General features: G+C 38.8%; 1 protein-coding gene across 2 annotated transcripts in view; it reads right to left on the reverse strand.

The window, feature by feature from the left end:
* Positions 1-4011: 4011 nt before the first annotated feature.
* Positions 4012-27077, reverse strand: part of LOC126293600 (myc box-dependent-interacting protein 1) — a 420229-nt gene continuing 397163 nt past the window's right edge. Inside the window, exons 7-9 of one of the 2 annotated variants that reach the window (XM_049986879.1) lie at positions 22639-22890; positions 17332-17474; positions 4012-7596 (exon numbers count right to left, since the gene is read on the reverse strand). In XM_049986879.1, the coding sequence (XP_049842836.1) occupies positions 7516-7596; positions 17332-17474; positions 22639-22890 (476 nt within the window). In that variant the 3' untranslated portion in view covers positions 4012-7515. The remainder of the gene's footprint in view (positions 7597-17331; positions 17475-22638; positions 22891-27077) is intronic. The other variant, XM_049986880.1, reaches the window with a different exon arrangement.

The following is a 27077-nucleotide window of genomic DNA, read 5'->3' on the forward strand; positions in this document are numbered from 1 at the left end:
GTGACATTTATTTCTTTCACTGTTCATTCATTGTTAATAGAAAACCTTCAGGAGCATGAAACCCATCAAGGTATACATTAATGTAGAAGCAGATGTTAACTAACTCCAGTCACTTGCTGATCATTAACTGTTACTGTAGTGGTAAATTCTCTCTGTGCTTAAACTTTTAAGTATGAGACCTATCATACGACTGGCCAATAAGATTGTGCCTGCACTATGAGACGATACAAAGTTTTTGAGCTGGTCAGTATTTGAAAATAATTTCAGCATCAGTTGTACTTTTATTTTGTGTAAAATAATGGTGCAATTTATGCTCTAATTCTTTTCATATTGTACTTGTTAGCAATGAAATACCTTGCTCATGAAATTTTATTGATTCACCCAGTTTTCTTTCTTTTTCACCCTTTTAACAAGGTATCCTCAGCAGGTGACGAGTGTGCTGTTTTCTACCATCTGGAAAAGTGTTGCGACACACTAGAAACCAAAGATAACAGTTCGATTAATTTCTGTTACGAAACTACTACATTATGGATATCCATCTTGCTATGTTATCTTTTGCATTATTGTCTCAGTATTTTCTAAACATATGTTACCCTCCATTCGGAGGCTATTGCACGCAGCTACCATTATTTTTTGTATTTGTAAATAATAGATTTCAGCTATCAGTCGTCCTTTGGAATTTTTATTGGCAGATTTAGATTTTAGCAAGACTAACCATTCTCAATGCACTATCATTTTGGTCCATGCACGTATTCAATGAACTGTGGACAAAGCCCGACCAACAGGCATTTACATATGTGGACCAAAAATGATAGTGCATTGAGAATGGCTAGTTTCTAGCTGAAATCTGTTATTTACAAATAACTATTAAGCTTGCGACATACCTATGATATCCACAAGTATTGTATACATACTTATTCGAGGCAAACGCTTTTGCATCGTATCACAAGTAGTGTTACGGATTGTTTGTGTGGTGCTCTAGTACACACTTCTCCAAGTCTTTTGTACAGATTTATTTATGTATTAGTTCATTTAATAACTGAAACAGTGGATACAAGATCAGCTGTATTGGGAAGATGTCTGATAAATTTGCACTACAAGTTAGCTGGGAAAATGTATTTGTCCCAGTAATTTGGTTCTTTGTTACTATTATGCTGAAACTAATCCCAAACAATTATGTCACAGACATTAGTTCTGTGAACTTGTACAGGTTTCATGGTTGTTAACCTTGCACCACTGCCAAGTATATTAAACTCTCAAATCTTAGTTTTGTGGATGGGCTCTCAAATGTTTGCTCAGTTCCTCACCCTTCTGATACTACAGTCAATCCAGTGAACTCTACTGATGAAGTGTTAAAGTGTGAAATTCCTTCCACACTCTTCCTTTTGCTCTCACATAATGCTTAGTTGTGGATGGAAAGGAACACACTGACAGAACAGACAGCTAACATTTAAGTGGCAGGTGCTTACTCAGAACGCCAGAGACAACTGCTGGTCGAACAATGCCCACAGTGTAGCATAATATTTAGGATGAAATCATAATGGCAAGCAGTGTCAGGTTTTTTTCTTTTTCAGGACTGTGGCGGTCTTGTGAGTTTGGGGGTCCTGGATAGAGGTGGGAATTTTTTCTCATTCCAGCCCTTTCACGAAGGTCCCGGTACACAGCCTGTCCTTCAAAATGTGTGCCTGCAATCTTTCGTAGGGCTGAAGAGCAGCCGGGCATCCTGTCAAATTTGCTGCCCTCCAAGCCCCTTATGTTGCTGCTAGTGCACACTTCATTACTTTTGCAAGCTATTTCAATGTATTCCTCATAGCGACATGCTTATGGCCGTGAATTAGTACACTCCTGGAAATGGAAAAAAGAACACATTGACACCGGTGTGTCAGACCCACCATACTTGCTCCGGACACTGCGAGAGGGCTGTACAAGCAATGATCACACGCACGGCACAGCGGACCCACTAGGAACCGCGGTGTTGGCAGTCGAATGGCGCTAGCTGCGCAGCATTTGTGCACCGCCGCCGTCAGTGTCAGCCAGTTTGCCGTGGCATACGGAGCTCCATCGCAGTCTTTAACACTGGTAGCATGCCGCGACAGCGTGGACGTGAACCGTATGTGCAGTTGACGGACTTTGAGCGAGGGCGTGTAGTGGGCATGCGGGAGGCCGGGTGGACGTACCGCCAAATTTCTCAACACGTGGGGGCGTGAGGTCTCCACAGTACATTGATGTTGTCGCCAGTGGTTGGCGGAAGGTGCACGTGCCCGTCGACCTGGGACCGGACCGCAGCGACGCACGGATGCACGCCAAGACCGTAGGATCCTACGCAGTGCTGTAGGGGACCGCACCGCCACTTCCCAGCAAATTAGGGACACTGTTGCTCCTGGGGTATCGCCGAGGACCATTCGCAACCGTCTCCATGAAGCTGGGCTACGGTCCCGCACACCGTTAGGCCGTCTTCCGCTCACGCTCCAACATCGTGCAGCCCGCCTCCAGTGGTGTCGTGACAGGCGTGAATGGAGGGACGAATGGAGACGTGTCGTCTTCAGCGATGAGAGTCGCTTCTGCCTTGGTGCCAATGATGGTCGTATGCCTGTTTGGCGCCGTGCAGGTGAGCGCCACAATTAGGACTGCATACGACCGAGGCACACAGGGCCAACACCCGGCATCATCGTGTGGGGAGCGATCTCCTACACTGGCCGTACACCTCTGGTGATCGTCAAGGGGACACTGAACAGTGCACGGTACATCCAAACCGTCATCGAACCCATCGTTCTACCATTCCTAGACCGGCAAGGCAACTTGCTGTTCCAACAGGACAATGCACGTCCGCATGTATCCCGTGCCACCCAACTTGCTCTAGAAGGTGTAAGTCAACTACCCTGGCCAGCAAGATCTCCGGATCTGTCCCCCATTGAGCATGTTTGGGACTGGATGAAGCGTCATCTCACGCGGTCTGCACATCCAACTGAGGCGCCAGGTGGAAATGGCGTGGCAAGCCGTTCCACAGGACTACATCCAGCATCTCTACGATCGTCTCCATGGGAGAATAGCAGCCTGCATTGCTGCGAAAGGTGGATATACACTGTACTAGTGCTGACATTGTGCATGCTCTGTTGCCTGTGTCTATGTGCCTGTGGTTCTGTCAGTGTGATCATGTGATGTATCTGAACCCAGGAATGTGTCAATAAAGTTTCCCCTTCCTGGGACAATGAATTCACGGTGTTCTTATTTCAATTTCCAGGAGTGTACATTCAGATCCTAGGCACACTGTTTCAGTGACCCAGCCACATTTATGAGGGCACACGAAAAAGCTGTCAAGTCACCACATTCTAAATAGAGGTTTTATAAACTTACCTGCTGAAGAAGGCAAAGAGAACTGCTGGAATATCTGCCATTTCTCTTGTAGATTAGTAGGCTTCCATTGCTGCTAAGTGACGCAGGAGAGAGAATGTAAATTTACTACACCATTTGTACTTACTAACAGGGGTTACAGTAAACACTTCTGCGAAACCACATTTGGAAGAAGATAAAACACCATGATACATACCCAGGGTAGACAGTACTGTACAATAAAGCACACAAACGTGACAAAAAAAAAAAAAGTAACGCAGCCCACAGCAGAGTCAAACCATACAACTGACTGCAGACTGCCTAATGGTAGGTAGAGTACTGTGAGTAGACACCTGCCAACACATTTGATGGAGTGCCAAATGACTGTGGTAATATCCACAACTGAGTGTCGCACAGCCCTTCCTATAGACGTGTGTGTATCTCAGAAAGAATGTATCTCCGCATCCTATGTAATGGACTTGTTTCAATGAGTACTACCAACTTTCAAAGTATTAGATACTTTTTGTTCTGAACACCCTGTATATTATTTTGTGCACATTATTTTCTCTTCAGCTATATGATGTCATTATTTGTGCCACACATCATGTGATATTAAAAATCTGATTTCAGTAACAGAACCAACAAATGCTGTTATCCATTCAGATCATTGAAGCCAAAAAAGAAGGTTGAGCAAAACTTTAATATCTTTTAAAACAAGATACAGTGTTTTAGTTTCTCTATACATATTAAACTAAAACAGTTTTACTTATGAAAAAAATTTAGTTCAATATATTTGTAACAGTATATAGCGGCAGTCTATCTTACTTCGAGAATATGGCAAAAAAGGAAAGATAAGTTTCCAAAAATGGTACAAATTAAAATCTGTTATTGTTAATATTTTCAGCCATTTTCCTCAGTTGCAACTTCAATTTGCTTTATCATACAGATTAGAAAAAAAGTGGTTTTTTGCCAAGCAGAAGTTGCAGAGGGAGATGTGGAAGTGGTGAACAGTAGTGGTACACAGCAATCTTCAAGTTTCTTCATACACTTTCACACCACTGAAGACGCCCAGCATAAATACGAAACGTGTTCAGAACACACAAATAAAAAAATTCAGCTGCTCAAGACAACTTTTTCCTTATCTGTGTGATAAAGCAATATTAAAATCTGTTCATGTTCTGGCTACAATGACAGTTTATGTATCACAATATCAATAGAAATCAGAACAACAGTAATAATGTACACAGTAATATAATTATTATTTCAAAATGGCACCAGTGTTTCAACTGGAAATAATGAGAATCACAATAAATCATGAATTATGTGTAGTAAAAATGTTTTAAAAATGCCTGAAAATAACATCTGAAATGCATGTGAATGGAAAATGAATGACACGATGGGCTGAATGCTTCTTACAAAACAAACAAATGGACGGGAGGAGGTGTAAAAAGGTTTACACTTTAAATAAGGAGCACATTTGTAATCAACAAAGAAAACAACAAGAACGACTTAAAAGCAATACACAATAAGCAATGTTGACTGAACTAAATTGTCCCTTCAATTTCTTACATTTTCTTTAAAAAATAAAACACTCCACTTATCCGGATAAAATTATCCAGAAACTACTTGTCATTCTACTGGAAGGGGTGACAAGATTCTTTGAGCTTTCAGCTCTCCTATAATTCTTGGAAGCGCACACATCACAAATTCATGCTCCCCAGTGAAATGGGAGGAGAAAAAAGTGGATAAAATAACTGCTATGGTATAAAGATAATAATAAACTGAGATTAATATTAGAACAACAACATTTTTATGAGTATTTTTATTCAGTGTTGACAGACAACCTAATACTCTATGCTGATGAATAACAGGGTATGATGAATGCTACACTATTGTAAATTCACAAATGAAATGATGGCGTAATAAGAAAATGAACTGTGACGTTCTGAAACCTTCACCAGTGGTTCCCAAAGACACAGGTAGTGCCCCGAATGGAGAGGGAGGGGGAGGGGGAGACATAAAAAAAAGTAAAATTATCCCCATGAAGTGTGGAAGTGGGAATAAAGACAGAAATGTGAGCAACAATTTCAATTTAGATTGTAAGCCTGTGATCCACCTTTCCCTGTTCTGAGAGAATGGATTGGATAGTAGCAGCTAAAGGAAGACACAAATTGGCATAAATGCTCCCTGAAACAAACTGTGAGCATGCAGTGGAACTGGTCAGCTTCCACATTTCTTAAAGCAAGAAGCAAACCAGCAGATCAGAAATTTCCCCAATTTTTCCTGTCTATGTGTGTTTACTTTCCAGTGTAATAAATACTGTCACATAGACATTAGGAAGTACTGGCGTTCTCCTTTCAGACTATTAATAGAATTAGTGTCTTGTTATGTACTTTTCTTCTCTTTTCATTTAATAAAGGCACTTATGGGCAGTTTTAACTCCTAGCTAGGCACCTGCAGAATACCTTTTTCTGATGGAAGGAAAAAATTTTGGAGACAATTTTGTGTTGTGCAAGATTATGGAGAGAACATTTGGTTTTTGTAGTTTCCAATATTCCACCCGGTTACATAAAGGAGGTAGATTGACAAAATATCTATTTTTCTACACAGTTATCTCGATTGCAGGAAGAAAGAAATTTCTCAAGAAGGATAATAACACTGCCATATAAAATGCTTTCTCACAAAGATGGCAATTTGGCAACAGTGGCACATTACGATAAACACATGCCGTATCATTTATTGCTGGTCAAGTGGAATGTTTACAACTTGAACAGGTAAATCTGTAAGGAGTACTAAATGCACATAGTGAAAACTTCGATGTATCTCCGGACGGACAGAATGAAAACGTTTGGGGACAGGTTTGCAGCGTGCTGACAAGAGCTTCGAAGAGTGCCCACTCTCTTTATGCAGGTGCCTAGGTAGGAGGGTGTCTGCCACAAAAACTGTGTTACAGGACATAGGCCACTGATAAAGTACTCTTACAGATTCTACAAATACAATACAATATATGTAACAATTTTACAGTCACTCTTGGCTCCACGTCTGGGCTCTTGTCTTGACGAGGGTAAAATTATAACCGAAGCGAAATCGGCACAACTCTGTTTAAAATGTCTTATTCTGTATCGACGTTTGTTCACAAATGATTATTCCTAAAAAAACCACACAAATGACAATTTACAACAGCAATAAAATTCAGCATGCTAACAGAGAAACACAATAGTGAGAAATAATTGTCTTGTGTAGTACATAATGATTACAAGTAATATTCTTATAAACTATTGTATAAAAAAATAAATTCAGAAGAGTAATTTCCATTTGGCACAATTTTATGCCCAAGACAAGGCAAAGAAGACCAAAAAAAGTGGCAGAGATATCCCAGAGGTTCGCAGAATGTTCTTGAGGGAAAAAAAAACTTCAGTAAATGGAAACAGAAATTCGAATAGTCCCTTAGCCTGTGGGCTTGCAACAGTATCAGTAAGACAAGAATGAGTGTCATTTGTATTCTGAGCAATGTGAGCAGCTATAAGAAAACCTGCAGCAAACTTATAGCTGTCATAGTAATTATATTTATATTAAAATAAGATAAAATATGCCGTAAATTTTTTAAAGGAAATTTAAATTTTACCGTGGTTGCTTCAGAGTAGCCAAATATAACAACACGGCACCAGAATGCAGCCAATACAGGCAGAGCATGTTAAACAAAACTAAAAGAACAACTCCATTAAAATGTATGCTTACTTGTTCTTTTTTCATCCATGACATTTGTCCTCTAGGAAGTAAGAACTCTCCTCCAGAAATTCAATGGTCTGACAATATTTCTCTCTAACACATACAATAACTAAGTGAAACTATACTGCCTTTTAAAACTGACCAACATTTTTCAGAACTTCACCTTCAGAGGATCTGTCATCCTGCAATTGACTAACAAGTTGTAATCATAGAATGATGTCACTCTGCACCAGTTACACAGTTTTGTCTGCACCGTGGCAGCAGGGAAAGTCACATGTAGTGTAGAGGCAGACAGGCCCTCTCGAGTAAAGCAGAGATTCTCAGGTTTGCGTGTGACGGGAAACGGATTGCGGTGGGCCAGGAGCAGAGCCAAGAGTGGACCGGCCGGCCAAGGAACTGCCGGCCGAGCCGCGAGGCCGGAAGCTGCCGTCACAGATCCGTGCGGCAGCGGCCACCTCACAGCGGCCGCGTGAAGTTGGCAGGGAACATGCCCTTCTCTCCTGTACCCTCTTTCACGCCCATCAGCCAGCCTTCCTCCTGGAACACAACAAAACCCATTCTATTAGTCTCCAAACATTCTTTATGACTACGGCAATATTTGAAATAGAATAGGAATGCTTATCTATGTAAAAGAATGCATAATGTTGCAATAAGGAACCCAGGGAGTGTGCACAATGAAACAACCTCTTCAGAATGTGGAATAATCACTACCGGTGTACTGGCTAGGTTTAATACTGGTTGCCATCTTGTTATTGTTCTATACTGGGTGGCTATAATTAAAGTGCAGCTGCTCATGGAGGTCCAATGTGGACTGTAATCATTGAATGACAGGGCTTGACAGATATTTTGCTCTGAGTTAGAGACTGTTTCGAAACAAATGAAACAGTACACTGTAATGTTTTGATACGCTGTTTCATAATCTAATAAACCTACACATTTTATCATCTTGAATGTCTACCGTATAAGTATGTCCATATAAACACAAATGAGGTGCTGATCATATTGCAGAAAGTATGAAACTATCACTTAGGCGTCTCGGCAGTTTCATATTTCCTGCAGCAAATGCACTGCTTTTGTGTCATGTGACTTTCATACTTTTCAATTGGCTGAGGACAGCCATAGCTGAAGACAGAAGAACCACCACGAACGGAATTGGAGGTGGGAGCAAACTGCAGAAACAACGGATATGCTACTGGGATTCCCACATTCCTTAGTATGGGTAATATACCCATCCTTCTAATTTCCATGCACACAAAGGGAATCATTGTGGATAATAGGTACAGTGACTAAAGACTCACAAATAATGCCAAATAATTCGAATAAATAACAAAATATAACAGAAAAAATTTGTCTTTCAAGGTGTTTCAAACCGTTACTATAAATTCACCACGCTTCCCAGCCCTTCCCATTCACTATTCCACTATCAGTGATATTGCAAACAGATTGCAATTATACCTACATCAGATTTATGTATATGTCTAATAACTGTCACTGCATGCCTTTTTTATTCAAAATGTTGTACCGAGCGAGGTGGTGCAGTGGTTAGCACACTGGACTCGCATTCGGGAGGACGACTGCTCAATCCCGTCTCTAGCCATCCTGATTTAGGTTTTCCGTGATTTCCCTAAATCGTTTCAGGCAAATGCCAGGATGGTTCCTTTGAAAGAGCACGGCCGATTTCCTTCACAATCCTTCCCTAACCCGAGCTTGCGCTCCGTCTCTAATGACCTCGTGTCGACGGGACGTTAAACACTAACCACCACCACCACCTTTAAAGCAGATGTTACACTATTTCGGAATAGGACAGTCAGCTAAAAACAAAGCTTTATTTTCGGATATCTTAAGCTTCATGCTATTGCTTGTCAAAAAGATTGCGACACTCTTGAAAGTGTTTAATGAAGTGGTACACTGTGTTTCAGTACCTGTGCCGAGCCCGAATCTCGTCCGACACAGTACAGAATGAAACATACAATTAGTCCATTCCAAGCACAGGTGGACTGAAACAACGATACAGTTCCTGTGTGGCTCGAGATCGAATCTGGTCTGGTTATCCGAGACGGGGGCAGAATGAAACACCACTGTGTCGAAACAGTGAACCACAGCCGTTCCGAAACACAAACAGATACATTGTATCGAAACGTAGAAACAGTGGCCAAGTCTACTGTGAATGCAAGAAAGACCTATAGAAATGTTTCCATGTGGAATGGATTAGAAACAGGACATTTATGAATGAGAAAGTCATAATGTAGATTTTATTATTAACTGCCACTTACACAATTTGGAGATGTACAGCAGCAGATTTGCACCTGGTGGCCAACATTGGAGTTAATTTTTTTTTTTCCAGTGTAAACTGATTCTACATTAGCTCATATACCAAGTTTCTTCCTCATATGATAATTACAGCTCACACTGGAACTCCACGAGTAGCTGGACATTAATTATAACCACCCAGTATAAATGATACGCCATTAAGCACCTGCGATTTTGGACTCTTTCTCTGGGCTTGCATTTCAGGACTTATAATTAAGGCTATAAGAATTAATAACTGGTTTTCTGCAAATGGACGTGCAACGAACGTATGATACTTTCGTGAAAAAACTGTCGAAGATTGGCAAATAAACTGCTTTATTTTTATGCCATTTTTGGCTACTACTTTCATCAGTTATCTGCAATTAAGATTAAAGGAACATAAAGTGCAACAAGTTGTACATCACTAAGCTACAATAAATTAAAAACAAAAGTTAAAAAATATATTTAATAAAGTTTACTGAACTTAGAAATTGCAAAACAAAGGTTGATTGTCAGTCTTAAAGCTCTAATAATGGCATCAACTAATGACAGAGTTAAAAAATTATATGAAGATGGGTGGAGCTAGTCTGAGGTTGTTGCCTTCAAATTTTATTTTATCTTCCTTTTGTCCTTGTTCACTTCATTCTTGTAAAAAAGACAGACATTATTTTAATTGTAGACATACAAAGCTCAATTATAAATGGTAACAAATGAATATAGTTGGATACTCATGACATTAACTTTGCAGATGGCGGCAATTAGTCCGTGTGGACTTTGCTTAAACTCAACAAGTATTAATTGACTGTGTTATACAGTATTTTCTATACAACAGCTGTATGTACTTCAGTATTAAACACAATGGGGAGTATTAATTAGTAATTGTTGTTATGATTACACATGTCAAATAAATAAATAAAAAAAACTGTGTGAACTAAAACTTAACCAAACAATACTGTAAAATGTGTAGATTTTTGAAACAGACTGTACAGAATAAAAGCAAATCTGATTATTAAAATAAAATATTTTGGAACACAGCTCTGTCTAGGTCCACATGTTGCTACAATGAATGTCTTCATATTATCTGACACCTCAATTAGTCATAGATTTTATGACTGACATGGAACCTTGTCTTGCAAGTTCTAAGTTTTTCGGTGAGTGAACTTTCTAAAAATATATATTTTTTTTAATGTTGTACAAAACACCTGTCACTCTTTATGTTCCTTTTACCTTAATTGTAGATCTCTGACGTATCCAAAATAGCATAATAAATTAATCAATCAATTTGGTGAACTAGACTGTTTTATTCACAATAACCATATTGATAAGAATCGCACCTGGAAGTTACATGTTACGGCTCACCATAAATGCTTAAGCTTTACAATTTTTATATTACAGATAGTATTAGATGTTATCAGATGTTGGAGATACCAGTTTTCAAAGTCGACTTCACATTTTTTGGCACAGCTCTCCATTGAGGAAGAAAGTGTTATGGTACAGAACTATATGGTTGTGTGCTGCCTGTTCTGGAACGTCTTGTACATGTTGACCATACTGAAAATACCCTAACAGTACATTTAATTTCTTATAAAGTTGTTGACAGACATTAATGAGTGGTGAAGAACAACAGTTTTATTCATAAATATAAGTTCAATGAATGGTCTCGGAAAATAAAGGAAACAATAGTTAAAAAACCTTTCCTATTCTTCAAAATAATCACGTTTAGCTACAACACATTTCTGACATCAGTAGTAAAGCTGGTAGAAACAGTCTGCAAATGCTTCCTGTGTAATCACTAGGTATCATGGTCATAAGTTGCTGGAGCTGAGTATGGGTTACCAATACAATCCACAGATCAAGTGACAGTTAATGGCACAGTGTTCATCCCTCCCCACAAAAGAGGGAGGGAGGGGGGGGGGAGGGGGAGGGGGAGGAGAGAGAGAGAGAGAGAGAGAGAGAGAGAGAGAGAGAGAACTAACAATTCCAACACCATATAAAAGTAAATATTTTGCTTACTCAAGGTGAGTACTGGCCACTAGGTCTGTCTCATAAAGTAGAATTCTGTGATCAACAAAATCAAAGGCTTTGGGAAATATCACAGAATTATCCAACAGAACAATTTTTCTTTTTGAGCTCTGCCATGACATCATTTGTCAGGTCAGGTATCCCTGTATCTACTGAGATTTCTTCCTGAAAGTCAATGGGAGAGGTAGCAGACAAGTTCTGCTCACTTAAATGAAAACGTATTCTATCATAGGTAGAAACGCTTTTGCAAAGACTGGAAGGAAATAGATAGATATGTAATTAGAGGTGGTTTGCATGCCTCCAGTTTTGCAAATGGCTGTTACTACACGATATTTACGTCATTATGAAATACGCTCAGAGCTGTAGATTCACTTCAAGAATAACTTACGGGTAATGCTATAAAGTCACTTTCTGTGTTTGTGTTTTAACAAGAATTAAATATTCTGTTAGAAACACCACCACAGCCAGTAGACTTACTACTTTTTGGTGATCTGATGAATTTTTCAAATATTCTTAGGGGTTGTGTTTTTCAAACTAATATTTGTTGGTGGTACATGCAGCGCCTGTACAGGTAAATCTAACTGGTGTGCATTTTTTTGTTTGTTAGTGGGTGCAATGTCTGCTACCAATGTGAGGAAGTAACAACAGAATTTGTTGGTTGATGGTTTGTAAGTGTAATTATTTCTGCAGAGATCTTAGCTGGAGGATGAATTTCATAATGGTCACTACATTGTTTGTTTCATTTTTAATTACGATTAAAATAGTTTTTGGCTTATTCTTGGAGTAACATATTTTTGTAGTAAAATACACAAGTTTTGAACTGCCTGGCAGATTAAAACTGTCGGCCAGACTGGGACTCAAACCTGGGATTGTTTCCTTCAGCAGGTAAGCGTGACCCACGGCCTGCCCTCAGTTCCGTCAGTACCTTATCTTCTACCTTCCTACATGAGTTTTGCTTTTTTAATATCAGACTGGAGATTTTTACCATACTGTTGGTAATGCAGTTTCAACTCTTTAAATGAGTTTGAACATGGTGTGGTGTTACAGTTGGTGCACAAGCAATGGGACACACCATCTCTGAGGTAGTGGTGAAGTGGGGATTTTTCCCATATGACCATTTCATGAGTGTACCGTGAATATCAGGAATCTGGTAGAACATCAAATCTCTGACATCGCTGCGGCCTGAAAAATATCCTGCAAGAACGGGACCAGTGACTCCTGTAGAGAATCTTTCAATATGACTGAAGTGCAATCATTCTGCAAATTGCTGCAGATTTCAATGCTGGGCCATCAGCAAATGTCAACGTGCGACCCATTCAATGGAACATCATCGGTATGGGCTTTCGGAGCTGAAGGCCCACTCATGTACTCAGCACAACACAAAGCTTTACACGTCGCCAGGCCGCATCGACAACAACATTGCACTGCTGATGACTGGAAACATGTTCCCTGGTTGGACAAGTCTCATTTCAAATTGTATCGAATGGATGGATGTGTACAGGTATCCATGGACCCTGCATGTCAGCAGAGGACTTTCAAGCTGGTGGAGGCTCTGTAACGGCATGAGGCTTGTGCAGTTGGAACGATATGGGATCCCTGATACATTTATATACGACTCTGACAGGTGACACATACATAAGCATCCTGTTTGATCACCTGCATCCATTCATGTCCATTGTGCATTCAGGATGACTTGGGCAATTCCAGCAGGACAGTGCAACACCCCCACACATCCAGAATTGCTACACAGTGGCTCCAGGAAGACTCTTCTGAGTTTAAACACTTCCACTGGCCACCAAACTCCCCAGACGTGAACATTATTGAGCATATCTGAGATGCCTTGCAACATGTTATTCAGGAGCTCTCCACCCTTTGGGCTCTTATGGATTTATGGACAGTCCTGCAGGATTCATGGCGTCACTTCCCTCCAGCACTACTTCAGACACTGGTCGAGTCCGTGCCACATCATGTTGTGGCACTTCTGCATGCTGGCGGGGGTCCTGCACAATATTAGGCAAGTGTACCAGTTTCTTTGGCTCTTAAGAGTATTTTATTATTAACACCTGTCTGCCATGGTAAGATAAACCACTTACTATTGACGTTGGTGCTAAATAAATGCAGACTGTTTGGTCTAAAAGCTAATTTCAATAGCTGTTGCACTATTTTGTTCAATCCTCTTGCAAAATGGAAATGGCTCTAAGTACTATGGGACTTAACATCTGAGCTCATCAGTCCCCTAGACTTAGAACTACTTAAACCTAACTAACCTAAGGACAGCACACACATCCATGCCCAAGGCAGGATTTGAACCTGCAACCATAGCCCATAGCAGCTGTGTGGTTCCATAGTAAAGTGCCTAGAACCGCTTGGTGACAAAAGGCCAGCTCAATCCTCTTGGGAATTTTACTGAGGAAAATAATGTATAGCTGTACATTAACAACTTAAGTGCCCTCAGTCAGTACCATCCAACAGAAAATTGATGTTAATGTCTCCTCAAACAATGATTCTCCAGGAACATCTGCATGACCTTATTAAAACTGTATGCAACTGCTTTACGGAGCTTAAGAGTCAGTCTTCATTACCCTGAAGGGTTGGAAACATTTTAAAGACCTTCATCTGTCAAAATAGATCTGTTCTGCTATGCACAACAAGTCTGCTGAAATTCCATCTACCCTTTCATTTTATTGAATGGATATAAGACAGCCACCTTTTTTATTTATGAGGCTTCTGAGGTTTTAGTGGAAAATACTAAACACATTTCTTTTAATGTATGAGGTTTTGTTCAAGCAATATTTTGTTTTGCCAGTAGCAGTAAATATTCAATCTGTGTCTGCACTTATTCTACAGTGCTGGCTTTTCAAAGAATTGACCCTTAAATAGTTTAGGGAACACATGGTAGATCACTGGGATGTGATGGGATGGGATGGATACTGCCTTGGTCAGACTGGACAGTTTTGGGAATTAGCCATGCGAGCTGCCTCTTACCAGAAGCATTCGTTTACGTACTGCAGCATGTATCGTGTGGCAGTATTGTGACGCATTAACAGATTTCCTGTTAACAATGAGTCTGTGTGTAAGGTCAGTGTGTAATAAGAGGTCTGTGAGCACTAGATGGAAGTCAAAACCAAAAGAGAGGGCACATAGTACAGAAAAAGTCCAGATACATTTTATCCGAGAAAATACAGTAAGGGGATTCATGTTGAGCTTAATGAAAGAATCAGAGCTTGACTGAGGATGAACAGTGCTCAGATTCCAGGATGTCTTGCCCTCTCTAATCTAATACAGTGCTCAATTTTGAGCCTCTTACCCCCTGCTACTATTTCTAGACAATAAAATGAAGTCTACTAGAAATGAGTTTTTGGGTTGCTATCACGAGCACATCAGTTGAGGAAGGGGGGGGGGGGGGGGGGGGGCAGGTGATGAAAGAAAGGTGCACAGTGGAAGTGAGATGTGTTAATTTATGCACCACTTACTAAAAATATTGTTTTCTGTCATCTAAGATAATCTGCCACCCAGAAATCATAAATTTCAGATACCTCTTTTTATTTATTGGAGTGCACAGCTATTTAAAACCAGTACCAGTAACATTAATCAGATCTTTGGTATTAAAAAAGCTGCATAATATACCATTTAAAGTAACATGGGGATATGCTGTTACCCTGGAAGTCACCATAGAAAAGAAATGTGACAAAAAATGATATCATCATAGTAAAATCACTGATAGACAAAAAAGGTACTATTATATACAAAATGTAATAAATTAAAGTTTTACATTAATTACTTCGTGTCCTCAGCAAAACAACATTAACAATATTTTAGAAATGAGTATCATGCAATCACACAAACAGAATATGGTACAAATCTGTGACATATGTGTCAGTATCGTGAGATTGAAAGTGTTTAATTTTTGTCAAACATTTGAAAATTTCTTTGTCGAACACTTATCTTTCAGCGAGTCCTTTCAAATGTACAGTGGAGTTGTCAATTCCTTTATTTTATGGGCACCTAACACTATCTATACCACCATGAAGGGACTCCTCACGAGGTGGAATCAAGTAGACAATTAAAAATGCTAAATTTCTACAAAAGTATGGAATGTTGGAAATTAGAAATGCAATTGCGAAAGCCATACAATGATGTACTACCAAAAACTAAACTTAACTGATACTGAACTGAAATGGAGAGCGAATAAAGAGACTGTCCGGATAATAGCAACATCAGTACATAGACTAACAGGCCATTTTATCAGTATATATGCCACTACACAGTTACATGAATGAAAGATCTAAAGGTGCTGGTGGAATGAAGTGCATTAGGGAGAATGTTTTATGCACATTTTGCCACACTTTTATCACAGGGAATGTATAATTTTATGCTTAAAGGAAAATAAAATGAAGAAGTTAATATAAAATGAGGCCCTTTCATGGTTGTCTTCAGTCTTAGGGATAGAAAGAAGTTGCAGGAGGCCATGGCAAATACAGTGGTTGAGCAACATGATGGTTTTGTTTTTGTCGAAAAGTGATGAAAAAGCATCGATGTGCAAGCACGAGCAGTATCATGATGCATTCAGATTGCTTGAGGCAAATAGCATGTAACTCCCAGGAAGTATCCCTTATTGACAGTACAACCATAAGACAGGAATTCATGATGGACTATCCAATTTTAATTGAAGAAAATAGTGAAAGGAACCTTGACACATAATTAAACTTTATTTTTTTTTCAGTTTTGGCAATTTCCATTGGGATGATTAGGCCTCAGTTGTGCCATCATCTCCATATACCCATGTTTTGCTACCTGTTCTAACCTTTTCTATAATTAGAAGTTCTGGATCATTGTTGCTTCATTCATCAATTCCTATATTGTATGTGATGTCATTTTTGGTCGAACCTCAATAATTTCTGAAAAAACTCTGGTGCTACACATTTCATGCTGAAAAAAAATAGAAAAAAATTGCTTGTCATGAGCCAAATGATATCGATATCATGAGCAACCCCTCTGATGGTGATTCAACAATTTTCCTGAATCATTTTCTTTATTTCTTCCTCATTGTCATCAGTAATTTATGTGCTAGGCCATCCAGGGCAATTGTCATTTTCAAAATCTTCTCAACCCACTTTGGAACACTTATACCACTCATAAAACCTTGTCTTACTAGTAGCAGATTCACCAAGAGCGACAGTCAGCATTTTGAATGCAGTGCTGCACTTTATTCCATTTTTCAAGCACAATTTAATGTAAATTCTTTGATCTATCTTTTTTGAAAGTAAGAAGTCGTAAGCCACTTTACACCGCTTTTAACCTTCTCGACTGTCAACAATAAACTATATATTCAAAATAGATGAAAATGCCAGCATACATCAGATAAATGTGTACTAACAAGATTTAGAAATTGAAATTTGGATGTTTAAAACCTGTGAAATTCCCATTATTCTTTGATCACAACTCCTATGAGCTACGTTTCTCTCTACATTTCCCTTTTTTATACATGCCAACATCATATTCACACACACTCCATGTTTAACTAACACTTAAGCAGCCTACAACACTTTGACTGGCAGACTAAATCATCCAATGTTAATCCCTAGAAAATGTGTAGGACTAAATAGAACAGCAAGTGAAAGCTTGATATTGACATCCCTGCAAAGTGGCAGCTCTAAAGGATCTAACCATCAGCTGGACACTCCATACCCAAAGAAACGTGTAACCTTTTTTGTCTCATAATTGAGGCTGTTATTGATCCAATAGTGTTTTACAGCATTAGCGAGATGTCTTCTTGTGGTAACTAATTTTTGGTGCAGTGTGATTATTTAAGAGAAGAAATCCTGCAACAAACCTGTAATGGCAGACTCTACACCAATAGACGCTCCCCCGTCACTCTTACTGAGCCGACAGCTACAAGTAGCAGAATGCTACAGCCACACAGAAGAGGAACCAGATAGGGGCACCACCGCTATTACAGACCTGTTCCTCCGGGTCGTCGTACTCCACGACTCTGATAATCTCGCCCACGTCGAATGACAGCTCGTCCACGTCCTCACGATTGTACTTGTACGTCGCTTTCACACGGTACAGGACCCCTGGCGGGAGGTTGTCGGTTGTAGCACCTGTCGAGAAAATGGGTACATTTTTACAAAACAGTTTGCTAACAACTACTTGAGAAACTTTGGAGTACATCAGTGGCTTGCCTCAAATTAACAATTAAAATGTGTAGAACACATCAGAAAACAGGATTAGTATCACCTTCCTAAATTTGTGAATCTAACTGCGATGCCATGTCATCTGTGGGAAGCAAGATCAGACAAATGTTGTCCTCTCAACTTCATTGCTAACCTTAGTGGAATGGCCTTTACTTTGGAAAGTTATTAGCAGCAAATCTCTTATCTAATTATTTTCAGTAACATTCTTCTGCTGTAAATTATTAATTAAAAGGTGCAAAAGTTTCGAATAAGCAGTAAAATGCAAATTACACATACAGTCTATAAAACAAAATGGAAGCACTCTTCTACTTGAAAAACAGGCTTAAATAATTTCTTCCAGTCATCTGTAATCAGCTAAATCTTAGATTCAGAAAGTGTGAATGCATAAGTAAACAGAAACAAAATTTATTCATTACATATAAAAATTAAAAGGTCTCGATTGTCATTTGTGTAGTGCAGATAATGTGAGCATGAACACTGCAATGAGATAAAGAGAAAAGGTTGCTTCATGTGTAGCCATCTGAGGGTTTTTACTCACATAAGTTCAAATATAGCAACAAGTCATCAGCAGAATTTATGTTATCATCTCCAATAGGCTCCACCTTGATAGCTGTGTGATGATGTTTACAACACTCAATGTGAATTTTGTAGCCATTATTTTTAAAATCAGCTTTTCATCAAATTTTTGTTGTTGTGGTCTTCAGTCCAGAGACTGGTTTGATGCAGCTCCCCATGCTACTCTATCTTCTTCAAGCTTCTTCATCTCCCAGTACCTACTGCAACCTACATCCTTCTGAATATGCTTAGTGTATTCATCTCTTGGTCTCCCTCTTTGATTTTTACCCTCCACCTGCCCTTCAATACTAAAATGGTGATCCCTTGATGCCTCAGAACATGTCCTACTGACCGAATCCCTCCTCCTAGTCAAGTTGTGCCACAAACTCCTCATCTCCCCAATTCTATTCAATACCTCCTCATTAGTTATATGATCCACCCATCTAATCTTCAGCATTAATAAAAATATTTAGGAGAACATGGTACAGTTAATATTATGTTATTTGCTGGTTCTCAGTCATTATGTCATACACTGCAGTTTGTAATGGGATACCCTCCTCTAACATTGCCCCCACCCCTTTTTAATAGAAATGACAGATACAATGTATACTATCAATTATTCTATAGGTGAACATTGGAGCAGCTGTTTAACTGAATGAACTTCATTTTATTCTGTGTATGATGTGTTACATTTCAGGCTGGAATGTATAAAAATAAATTAATTTTTTACAAGCGACATGTACTAAGAGCTAAAATTATTCTTCTTTTAAAAGTATTTGAAATTACGAAATATTTGGCATATTTAAAATTCATGTTATTAATTGCACAATATAATGCTAATTATGCAGAATGTTATTAGTAGGGCATGGTTCTGATGGAATCAGATGTGTTTTTGACTGTGTCGCTAATAATGTAATTTGTGGTGTGATAGACGTGGATATTGTGTAGTCTGTGTGATATTGAAGAATGTTACAAAGAATAAAATTCAAGAATAAGACAGCAAAATCTTCTTCAGTTATTCAGTCATCAGGAACCCACAACATTAAATCAAAATTTCAGCCACAAGAATGTACACCTAGACGCAAAAACTGGAGCCAACAACAAGAGAGAAAGAAGATAAGTAGAAAGTTTTTCTTTTGTATCTGATGCCTCACGAAGCTTTCAAAACTTGTGCAGAGACAGAAAATTTTAATAGTGATGTGTGGGAGGGTAATATTAGAGGTTGCATGTAAGAGGTTGATTTGTATTTCATCTTCATCTCTTTCCATACTTAAAATTCAGCAATAGAATCAATCTTTCATGCCTAGAGGTCACTTCGTGATGGGACATATTTAGGAACACTACTCATTCAGGGATTTACTTCTCTGATAACACAAGGAAAAAACGTGTGCTTTATATACTAACTAAATTATGACTATGGGATGGTTCAGTTATATAATAAATCTAAATACAGAATCAATTTTAATTATTTCTGCACAATCAAGTCTTACTGTAACACTGACAAGGTTTCTGAGTCATATGGTCTACTGTTAGTCACCCTCGGAACAGAAATGCTGTGTACATAAAAAGTTAATAGGAACATGTTATACATTCAACAATAAATGTTATTTCCAAAATGCAACACTTATTTGTTAAAGTGCTCAATTATTAACTACATAAAGTCAAAGACAGTACATTGTAGGGATAATGGGAAACCTTGGTTGTACAAGAAAGCTGTAGAACAAATTTAGAAAGAAATCATAAGAACAGTTAATTGGCATTGCAGCACAAATAAACTCCTACTCAAAGAACAAGTTGAACTGTCTTCCAATTTGACAAAACTGAGCTTACACAATGACAGAAGAGGCAGCTGCATTGCAGAAAAATGTGTAAACCTGACTGTGTTGCTTCAGTGCACCATTATTGACATTTCAGAGCCCGTCTGCACTTTCTGTAGTAGGTGGAGAGTTAAACATTTTGGGAAGTTGATAATATTCTTCTCAGGTATGCAGCCGGATCATAACGTCTTCATGACACAATATTTCCGTGGTCCAACTGGCCGCCATCTTCAGGTGAGAGTGCTGGTGCACGATCTCGCCGGAACTGACTTCCCAGCGGAAGCGGCGGCCTCTATATAGGCCGCAGAAGACCCACAACGCGTGCGTGAGAAGGTGCCGTAACTGCCCTCTAGCGCAGAAGACATACCCCGCCGCCAGTGATGGCACCCGCACTCTCACCTGAAGATGGCGGCCAGTTGGACCGCGGAAATATTGTGTCATGTAGACGTTATGATCCGGCTGCATACCCGAGAAGAATATTATCAATTACTACGCCGAGAAAGCCTTCGTAGTCACATTTTGTGAAGTTCCTTACTATTGTATTGTTGTGTAATTAGATATGTATTTTACTTTTAACTGTTTCAGAAACTTGCTTGATGTGTAGCTCCCTGGACATGAGTATTGAAAGAAACAAACAGGAAAGAGAGACAGATTCAAGATATACAAAATAATATTTTCTAGCAAGTGGTTTCCAGCAAGAGATTACTGTTATATGGCTATGTATAACTATTTGCTCACAAGAATAATTATTGTTCTCATTCTAATCATCATTTATTTATAGTTTGATCTTTTCATACAGAGTAGGTTAAATAAGACTAGCTTGGAAAATATTTACAACAAGTAAGATACGAGACTGACCCTCTTTCAGGGGGCTCCGACTCTGTGGGTGCTACAGTACTTACGCACCCCATTCTAAATTCTTTTGGATGCTCAGCACCCACACAATAAGGGGAATGAATAATAAAAGTGATATAAAAATCATACCAAATGCAGTTTTACAATAACAAGTGGGGATTGTATTGTAACCCACTCACCCGCAAATGCATTAAAAAATAAATTCAAAGTAGCATTGACGGTACTAATCTTTGAACCAGTTAAGTGATGGTCCATCTCTGAGGTGGAAATAATGGAATGATGGATCAGCTCTCAGTCTGTGCAAATGGCTGCTTCAGTCACAAATAGTAATCGATACGAACAGTTTTAAGTGGTTAGGCATATAACGTTAGTGTATGTAATGTCAGGCAAAGAGTCGTAACTAGTGTTTTGTGTAATTGGGAAAACATAATGCAATTTATCAAGGAGGTTGAACTGCCATCAGCACAAGATGCAGGGCATAATAAAAAGAGTCTCCTATGAAGTGCACAATACATTTTGTACAAAGGGTGAATATGCAGACAAGAAAAACAAAAATCCCCAGATTTTTCCAGGATTTTGCAAAGGAAAATACACTTTTTGCAGGGTGAAAATACGCTATGGCCCTGGTGAAAGTAATTTTTTCCGTGTTAAGTGAATGTATACTTTTCCTTGGAGCTATAAAACTTATCAGTCCTCTGGTATACATCGGCATAGAACTTCCTGGAACTTCAGGAAACAAAAACCATGTGTTTCGGAAAGATCTTTGATGCACTGCAACAGATACATTACATATTTTCGTATTATGAAAGTACAAATATGAACTCCACCGTATACAGCACAGTAGCTTCTGAAGCACTGAATCTGAAACTCTGATGCACTTTTTCAGCCAATTATAGTCCACCTCACATTTAAGAAATTCATCGCACAGTCTCACATGCAACGTAATTCATCTTGCATAAAAAAAAATCACTTTGAACCACTTCTCAAACCGCCATTTGCAATATTTCCTGCGACCTGTTGGAAATATAAACAGTTGTAATGTCATGCTTATCAAAAGCAGTTTGTTATTACAGTGTAGTCTTCGTCCTAAATGCCTTTGACACATTTTGTTGTCTACAGACACTTCTGTGTCCACTGTGTTTTGCTGTTGTCAATAGCACATTTTCTGTGCAACCAAACTTTTATTCTGGTGCTATTGTGTCTTATGTTTTATTGCTGCAGTATTTATCTGGAGTAGTAGTTTAAATTTTATTTATTTATTTATTTATTTATATCATTTCATACCAGTCAAAATTACAAAAATTTAACTGAAAAGTAAACCAATGAAAAATTCCCAGACTTCTGAAAAATTCTGAGGTTTTTCCCAGATGAAGAGATTCCTGAGTTTTTCCTTCATTTCCCAGTTGTCCTGGGGCATATACACCCTGGTACAGTAGCTGACCAACCTATTAAACAAAGCCATATGTTCTTTTTATTTGAGGAAAATAACAGGTCAGGGAACTGTGAAACAGATGCCACACAGTATATTGTAAGAACTCTAGAATGTAGCAGTGATAGGGTTCACCAGCAGACACATTCCCTACATAATAATATGTCTATTATTCCATCTATCATATAATGCAGAACAATTAGATTGTTTTCATTATGGCATATTTATTTCAGGAATTATAGAATCTCGTGGCAACAGTCACTTGTCAAAAACTGTATTAAAATTAGAGACCAGTCTGCTGATAATACCACCATGCTATTTTTGAAGAGTACCAACCACGGAAAGTACAGAGAAAAAAAGATTTAGAAATGCTTATACGATACACATCAAACTAATTGGCAATTTCCATACTCACCCACAGGTATGTCGTACAGCTCTTCCACTTTCTTGCCAGGTGCCGTGCCATCCGGCACTGCTGAGGAGGGTGTCGGCTTGGCGTTACCGTTTACCTGCGGGTGGGGCTCGTCACCTCCTTTCGGAGCCGTCTCCGCCCTCGGTGGGGCAGCCGCTGTGGGGGGTGGGTTTTCGGCCGCAGGTTCCGGGGACGGAGCACTGGGAGGGGGGCTGCTAGGGGAGGGGGGAGGGGGGCCTTGGTTGTCATCGCCAGCTGCAACACACGGGGACCGTGCAGGGCATGCACACGACACCTCAGTCTCAGAGCTGAGCAGTCCGTACAGAATACCAGAAAGAGAGGCGGCCAGGGCACATCTGTCACTCTAGTTCTCCAATAGTATGCTTGCCAGTATCCAGCTGAGGTGATGAATCCATTCTTGTGCGCAATACTGAATGACTGATGAAATTGTTTTTCCTTAATACAAGATTTGTTTGGATCACTTGTATTCTGTCATTGGGAATGCTTGTAGTTACAAAATGTATTTTTTAAATTGTGCTTGTGGTGTTACTTTGCTATTATTTGGAAAAGCAAACTGTGCACTTGGCAGAAGTGGAGACTAATTCAGTCATGTGACGAGGGACTGCCACACTACAGTTGAAAGTAGTACACGCTTTCACTACCACCCATGCCCAATTTGCAGGAATAAACACGACTGCTTCCAGGGGATTCACTTTGCCAGCCATAATATATTATAACCTTTTGAGCTACTCCTCACTGCTATTCCAATTTTATATATCACCCTTTCATCATGTTCAGTGAACTCATACACAAGGTGCACATCAGGTAAGCGCACATCAATAAACATATCCATACTGCTGTGTATTGTTTTTACTTTACAACCATCACTGCCAGAGAAGCAAGCTCAAGACAGATCCAAGCAATACTGAATGCAAGCTTGAGGGTAAAGAGTAAAGTGGGCATTACTCTCGTGAATGAAAAATTTGTTTCCGAACAAGACATATACAGCTCATACCTTTTAAATTAAACATCTTTTATCTTATTTTACAGTTACCCTGCACAATGTGCTTAACAACAGCTTATCCATTTTGGTTATTTCAGTCATGTGTGTCACTTATGTTCATAGCACTCTCCTCTACTGTTCTACTGGCATATCCCACATATGACGTACCACATAGGCACAATATGTGGCATAAACCTAGGTATTGAATGCCTATATTGCCTTTATCTTTATAAAAGCAAACCTTTAATTCTGTTATGGGAGTAAAGTGCATTAAATGGAATATTTTTGTAGCAGTCTTTCAATGATTTTCAAGTTCTGGGGTTAGCAAACAAACAGTTTGGTCGGAGTCCAAATGGTGAGCAAAAAAATTTCCACTCTTTAACTGGTGAATACAACTATGAAAGTGGAAAGAAAATGCAACACAAACTTGGCTTCGACCACAGAAACTGAGGAATCACCAAGTCTGCCAAAAGAATCTTGTAAAATTGAGCCTACAGATCTTTCTAAAATTCGAGGCAGATAAGCAACAATGTCAGCAGTCAGGCAGCAAGTACACAACGATGAAATTACATCTACATCGATAATAAAAATATTGTGCACATGAACTGGATCGTCAACTCAAATGGAAATCCAAACCATATCATTGAATGTGCCACAGAAACTTCTGCAATAAAATTTCTCTCTCGTATTCTGTACGGCATTGTATGAAAAATTGTGGAGCAATGTGGACTGTAATACCACAATTTTAACAACAATCAGCTCTGAAACAACAGTTAGACTATTAATAAACACATGAAAGTTAATAGTATTAATACATATATGGTTCAGACGAAATGCTCAAGAACCAGGTATGCACAAACATTAATTAGTAGATGTACTCATGCTAATTCTCATTCACAATACTAAACAACAGCATACTTCATATATTCCTTGCAGCTACAGCACAATAATACAGTAAGCCACACATCTGCTTAATTTACACCCTTTTCAATTATCAATCTGGTTTTTATACCTAGAAAATCTAGTGACACACCAATGGTTTTTTGTCTCCAGAAACGATCACTTTTACATTTTTAGACTACTTGTGTGACCATCACAAATGGTAACCTTCAGACCAAAATAAGTAAACTAAAACAGTAAATGTGTCTCGGGAAATAAAAATTATTGTAACAAGTACAAGAATCACAGTTATCTCCAAACAATAAAAATGGATAACTTTGTAACATCAGTGGTAATCACAAAACTTTGAACATTTTTGGATGAATTTTCTACATTGAAGCAAAAATTTTCTTTTAATCAAAGTTTTAATATTGCACACAGGACGGTAATCTTTTGGAGAGATGGGCAACCATACCCCACAAGAAGATCTCTGCACTGTAGTTAATAATAAGTTTCACTGATCAGACCCATAATTTGAATTTCAAAACTCACTCAGTCATCTAGAACAGAAGACTAGGATTCACATTACAAATGTACGTCAAGTGGCTTTGAAGGCAACACAAACCACACAATTTCCACCCACGTTCACGTTTTCTAACATTTCCACAGATCCCTATGTTGATGCCTGAACGGTTCTTTGAGAAAGGGCATGGCCTACTTCCTTCCCTGATCCAACCCATTCCAATTTTGTTTTCATATCCAGGATAGACTGTACAGTTATTTACAAATTCAAATACAAATATATACACAATACTTTGTAAATGTTAAACTGATTTTGAGGCTCAGAACTCAACAATCTTAATTGCTGGAACATCCGATAAAACCGGGTCACCAGCATGCAGACTTCAGGCAACTTCGGGCAGACAAAGAGGTGTTCAGCATCTCGAAGTTCTCCACTCTCACATGTTACATCTCCAGTAATTTAGCCCCAGCAATTCAAGTTTTGTTTGCACCTTTTCACTCCAGTTCACACACTGTTCAGAGTTCTTCACGTCTGGTAGGGCACCTGGAAACTTGCACCAGATCGTCTTTTTTTTTTTTTTTTTTTTTTTTTCCCCCTTCTATTACTTCCAGTTTGAGTTTATAGGTGAGTTCTTCCCAAGCCATGATCAGTGTGTCTGGAGTAATTGTTGCAACAATACTGTTTCTAAAGTTGGGTAGGTCAGTTGGTAGTATCGTACCATCTTGCGGGGAACCTCTGACCCCATAAGTGCACTTTAAATGTGTTCACGTTTACACTTAGGTGAAATGTCAATTAATCACTGAAGATGACACGATTGAGAAAATCTTCATCATCATGCAACAACATTTCGTTTGCAAAATTGGCACGTAAACCATGGTATGTGGGCTTAGAACGTGTAACAACTGCAGACAGTAAGGACATAGTTTTAAGCATCTCCTTTAAAGTCTCCACACTGAGGCCACTGGAACTGCTAATTCACAACTATCCTTCTGAACTGATTTCTTGAAGCTACAGGTGAAAGACGCACTCATTCAATGTTTTCTTCAGTCACTCTTGGTCATTCCATATTTTTCCCTTTGTGCACAGGTATAAAAAAAACTATGAGTTGCTCTTTCATTTGAAGTATTATTTATTATTGTAAGTTGATTATAATCAATGTTACAAAGCCTTAAAACAAACATGTCCATTTTGAAACATCCTGTATTTTTACATGTAGCAATTTCCAAATTCCTCAGCTAACTCTTGGAGAATAAAGTAGCACAGGACTAACAATGTCGAATATGGCAAGGAATTCTAGAAATCGCAGGCTACATTTAACACAGGATGCTTTTCAGTCGATTACCTGAAGAATAGCATCCTATTCCCCACAGCAGTTACCATACCTGTCATGAAAAGACACCCATTTACATACTGGCTGTACACCATACCTGTTGCCAACAAGAAATACTACACAGTTCACGAGTCCATAGGTAGAACCACCAAACTACAAATAGACGAGTAAGGTGAGACAAAGGGAAAGACCTTCCACTAAAGTAAATAACGACAGAAAGACTGATTTCCCCAATGTTGGCCAAATGACTGAAAGATACACTATTCTCTTTCTTAAAGCACTCAATAGCCACATACCTGTGTTCACAATATTATTGCTAAGTGAGAAACTAACAGTGGTCAGTTCAGAGTTCAGTTTTATGTTTTACAAATTACAACACTGTCAAAGCTGACAGCATGTGATACTGTTATATGTCATCAATCAGTCGCATGACACAGGTTCCTCTCAAATTTTTTGACAAAGTCTACATTTTTCCGAATTGCAATTTTTTGGAAGTTATGTAATAACAGTGTTTCGATGTAATCAGTTTATTATTATTATTAAAATTGCACATCCCTATTCCTAAGAACAGGAAAAAATTCTGATTTTTTGGCCAATTTTGGTGTTAATTTTTGCCAACTCCAGTGTTATTTTCTGACTGCTTATTTTTAAGTAATGTTCTTTGTTAAATTGTATTTATTGCCATTACACAACTAATTTTGCTTCAT

The sequence above is a fragment of the Schistocerca gregaria genome, chromosome 10, assembly GCF_023897955.1.
Source record: "Schistocerca gregaria isolate iqSchGreg1 chromosome 10, iqSchGreg1.2, whole genome shotgun sequence".
Lineage (NCBI taxonomy): Eukaryota > Metazoa > Arthropoda > Insecta > Orthoptera > Acrididae > Schistocerca > Schistocerca gregaria.